At 49.9% G+C, this 3,583-nt stretch overlaps 1 protein-coding gene across 1 annotated transcript in view; it reads left to right on the top strand.

Annotated features, from left to right (window-relative positions):
- Positions 1-3: 3 nt before the first annotated feature.
- Positions 4-3,583, top strand: part of FAM174B (family with sequence similarity 174 member B) — a gene marked incomplete at its 5' end in the record, with an annotated part of 15,649 nt that continues 12,069 nt past the window's right edge. Inside the window, one exon of the mRNA XM_019503814.1 lies at positions 4-104. Within this exon, the coding sequence (XP_019359359.1) occupies positions 4-104 (101 nt within the window). The remainder of the gene's footprint in view (positions 105-3,583) is intronic.

Consider the following 3,583-nt stretch of genomic DNA (forward strand, 5'->3'; position numbering starts at 1 on the left):
GTGTCCGCGCTGCTCCGCGACCTGTCCGCGCTCAAGGCCGCCGTCATCGCCGCCTGCGCCCTCAGCGCCGCCCTCGTGGCCTGCCTGCTGCTGCGCCTCTGCAGGTACCGGGACCCCCGCCCCGCCGAGCCCCTCCGCGCGTGGGGAGCCCCTGCTGCTGAGGAACCCTCATCATTGGGGAGTGGGGAACCGTCCCTCATGGGGAACGCACATCACTGGGGAACTCTGTCATGGGTGACCCCCCCTCTCCAGACACTGGGGGTCTCTCACTAGGCAGCCCTGTCCCCTGGCACTGGGAAGGGCCCATGGCAGGGACACCCCTCACTGGGGAGCTCACCAGGAGCCCTGCCTCCAGGACTGTTTGGGGTTGAGGGGACTTCCACTGGGGTCTGGGGCAGCTGTGGGGCACAGATCACACCGGCAAGGGGGATCCTTGGCCTTGCTGTGTTTAGGACTCAGGGCTTTTCTCTGGGCTGGGTCAGGAGTGGGTGGGAGGCCTGGAAACCCACAGCCTTGTCCCAGTCCAACAGCCTTGTCCCCCTCCACAGGGATCTTATGGCTGCACAGGCCTAGGTGAGGGGGCTGCATCTGCAGGCAGGGGATTGTCTGGGCAGAAAGGTGCCCTCTTTGTCCGCTTCCATCCCCACCAAACAGGTGTCAGCTGCCTTCCCTCATGCCTGGGTTCCTCTGGACACACCTGGACACTGGCACCAGTGCTTTGGGCCGAGAAGCATGGGGAAAGCAGGGACCAGGCCATCACCTGCTGATAGCCTTATTTCTCATCTCTCTCAGTCCTTTTCTACAGTTAGTCTCCAGGAAAAAACAAACAAAAAACCCTGCTTGATTCGGTCAAAACCCAGTGACAATCTCCTGGAGCAGTTGCAGTGGCCAGCGTGCAGCTTGCATAGAGCGCAGCAAGCTCGCGGAGCAGATGCTCTTGGTCAGACTTGCACTAGCTTTACAATAGTCCTCCGTAACAGCCAGGTCCTGCGCTGACACATTACTGGCCAGGTGTCTTCAGCTATTCTGTGTGCACCTGCCATCCTGACCTCTCCTTGGGACTTCAGCAAACTGCTGGACTGTCAAAGGTCTCTGATGACACAGACATTGGAGAGCAGGAAATTCAGCAATGCAGGAGTGAGGTAGCATCTTGCTGGGGTGCCCAGAGCTCTTTGGAATAAACCCCCTGCTCGCAGCATGCCTAGATCTGTGCACTCTCTGCAGGCTTTTCACTTTTAGTCACCAGAGAGGAAACGGGAGACTCCTGAAGCAGCTGGTTGTAGAATCCCACTCTTTACCCAACTTGGTCTATTAGGCTGGAGTCCCTTCTTGAACCATCCTTTGTAATAGCTGTAATTCTGCTGGAGATCCCTAAACTTCTGCCCAGTTGGAAACTAAACCAAAGCAGAAAAATGTGATGTTCCCTCCCACCTTCTTGAACACTATTTTGGAAGTAGATTTCTTCGGCAGCAGGTCTGTGTTTTGAACGTGCTTGCAGGTTCTGGGCCATCTGCATTTGGGGTGTAGTTACCAGATGTGGGGATAGGTGGCTTTGTGTTTCAGCTGAACTGTTCTTGGCCTTGAGCCCACAGAATTAGGTTTGGTTCAGGGAGGGGCCACAAAACAAATAGGTGGAATCTTGTAGAGTTTATACACATGCTTCGGGAGTTGGGGGCGCTTTAAATAGAGTGGCTTTGAGAGCTGCTCTAATGAAAGCACTTGGAGCATCTTGTGTATTAGCATCCCCACACTTAAAAATGGTGGTGGGGGGTGCTTTATGTAAAGCTTGACAAATGAGCTTTAAATAAAGTGCCCCTGCTGCCATTTTTAACCACGGGGGTGCTGATACACGAGACACTGGAGGCCGCTGGAGCATGGCAGTTGCCATGCTCCAGCAGACTCAATTTATCGTGTCTGCTCAGACGAGCTGTAATTGCAATGCATCAGAGCAGCATTGCTGCTCATGTATAGGTACCCTTGAGTTGTGGAACTGCTTTGGCCATGGTCCTGCCAGTCTTTGCAACTGCTCTCGTTGATGGGGTTCAGAGAGTGGACTTGTTAGTCCATCTAGTAAGTCTGTCCTTGCTGGGACATGCATGGGTATGGTGGTTAACACTTGAAACTCTTATAGGATTGCATGCTGTGAAGAACACCGAAGTTAACCTTATCTTACAATAGGGGCTAAAAGGCACCACCTGCACCAGGCTGCATATGTATATAGGGAATACAGGTTCTCGTTCCAAACAGCTTACAGTCTAGGAGAGCGCTTCACTCTGGTCTGTTCACTCCTGACTTCATGAAGGAAACCTGCGAAGCTTCAATAGTTAACAGGAATTCTGACTGATAGGTGTGTGCAAAAGAAAACAACCTGCAGCTGTTGACTTGTATAACTGGCTCTCCAGGAAATGGCAGTTGTTAGAGAGGGAAGAAATCATGTCCCTTGCTTTAAGTAAAATGCTGTTAAACAGGATCATTTTGCGATTATTGGCTTTTCCAGCATTGCACACTGGAACTGCTTGGGAGAGCATATATATGTATTGGTGCTTAAGGGGACTGTACAGACAACACAGTTGATTGCTAAAAGCAGTGTAAAGGAGTCTGAGTTCTAGTCTTGGCTCTTTCCCTAATTGACCATAGCAAGTCTAGTCTCCTTGCCTCAGTCGGTCCACATCTAAAAGAAGAATGCATGCAGGAGTTCCCAGGATAGCATTCCTAATATTTCCATAAAAACCAAATAGCCTCAAACTGTAAAACCCGGTGCTTCAAGCTTTAGCCCTACATCACTTGGAAGCAAAATAAGACCCAAGTCCAAATGTATGGAACAACAAGGGCAAGGGCAATAGCTGACCAAAGGCAACAAAGATGCTTAGGGAAATGGATGGAGCAGCTGCTTGACCAACTAAGAAGGCTAGGACTCTCCAGTTTGGAAAGGCTGAGAGGGGATAGGATAGCACTCTATATATAAAATGACCAAAGGATGGATAAAATGAATTAGGGAGCTGTTTATTTACCAAATCCCAGAATACAAGAACTGTGCAGTACCCACTGAAATGATCAGGCGGTATGCTTAAAACAGAGATGAGAGAGTACTTTTCTAATGGAGCATGTAGTGCACTTTGGGAACTCGCTGCAACCAGAAGTTAGAGAAGCAGATAGCATAGCAGGGTTCAAACAGGGATTGGACACATTCATGGAGAACAAGTCCATTGCAAACTATGAAAAACAGAACAATCAGGTAAGTCTTCTCTCAGCTCCCTAAATGAGCGATTCAATAGGGAGGGTACAACATGATATGGGTCACTTTAGATATGCCCCATTCATATACTTTCTCTCTAAAGCATCTACTACTTGATACTGTAGGCTGGAAACTGGGTTGGTGGACTATTGGTCTGACCAAGGACACGTAGGTTATTATGAATCACCTTTAATGGGAAGCACTGCTGAGATTTCCCATGCCAGACTTTCTCCCTGCATGCGTTGCTTGTGGTTGTAGCAGCATTCAACTTATATAAAAGATTCCCATTATCGGGATCTCTGCCATGCCTTTAATAGAGACAGAAGGGCAGTTCAGACAAAGGCAGCT

Source organism: Gavialis gangeticus, unplaced genomic scaffold, assembly GCF_001723915.1.
Source record: "Gavialis gangeticus isolate Ggan-Ray unplaced genomic scaffold, GavGan_comp1, whole genome shotgun sequence".
In the NCBI taxonomy this organism is placed as follows: domain Eukaryota; kingdom Metazoa; phylum Chordata; order Crocodylia; family Gavialidae; genus Gavialis; species Gavialis gangeticus.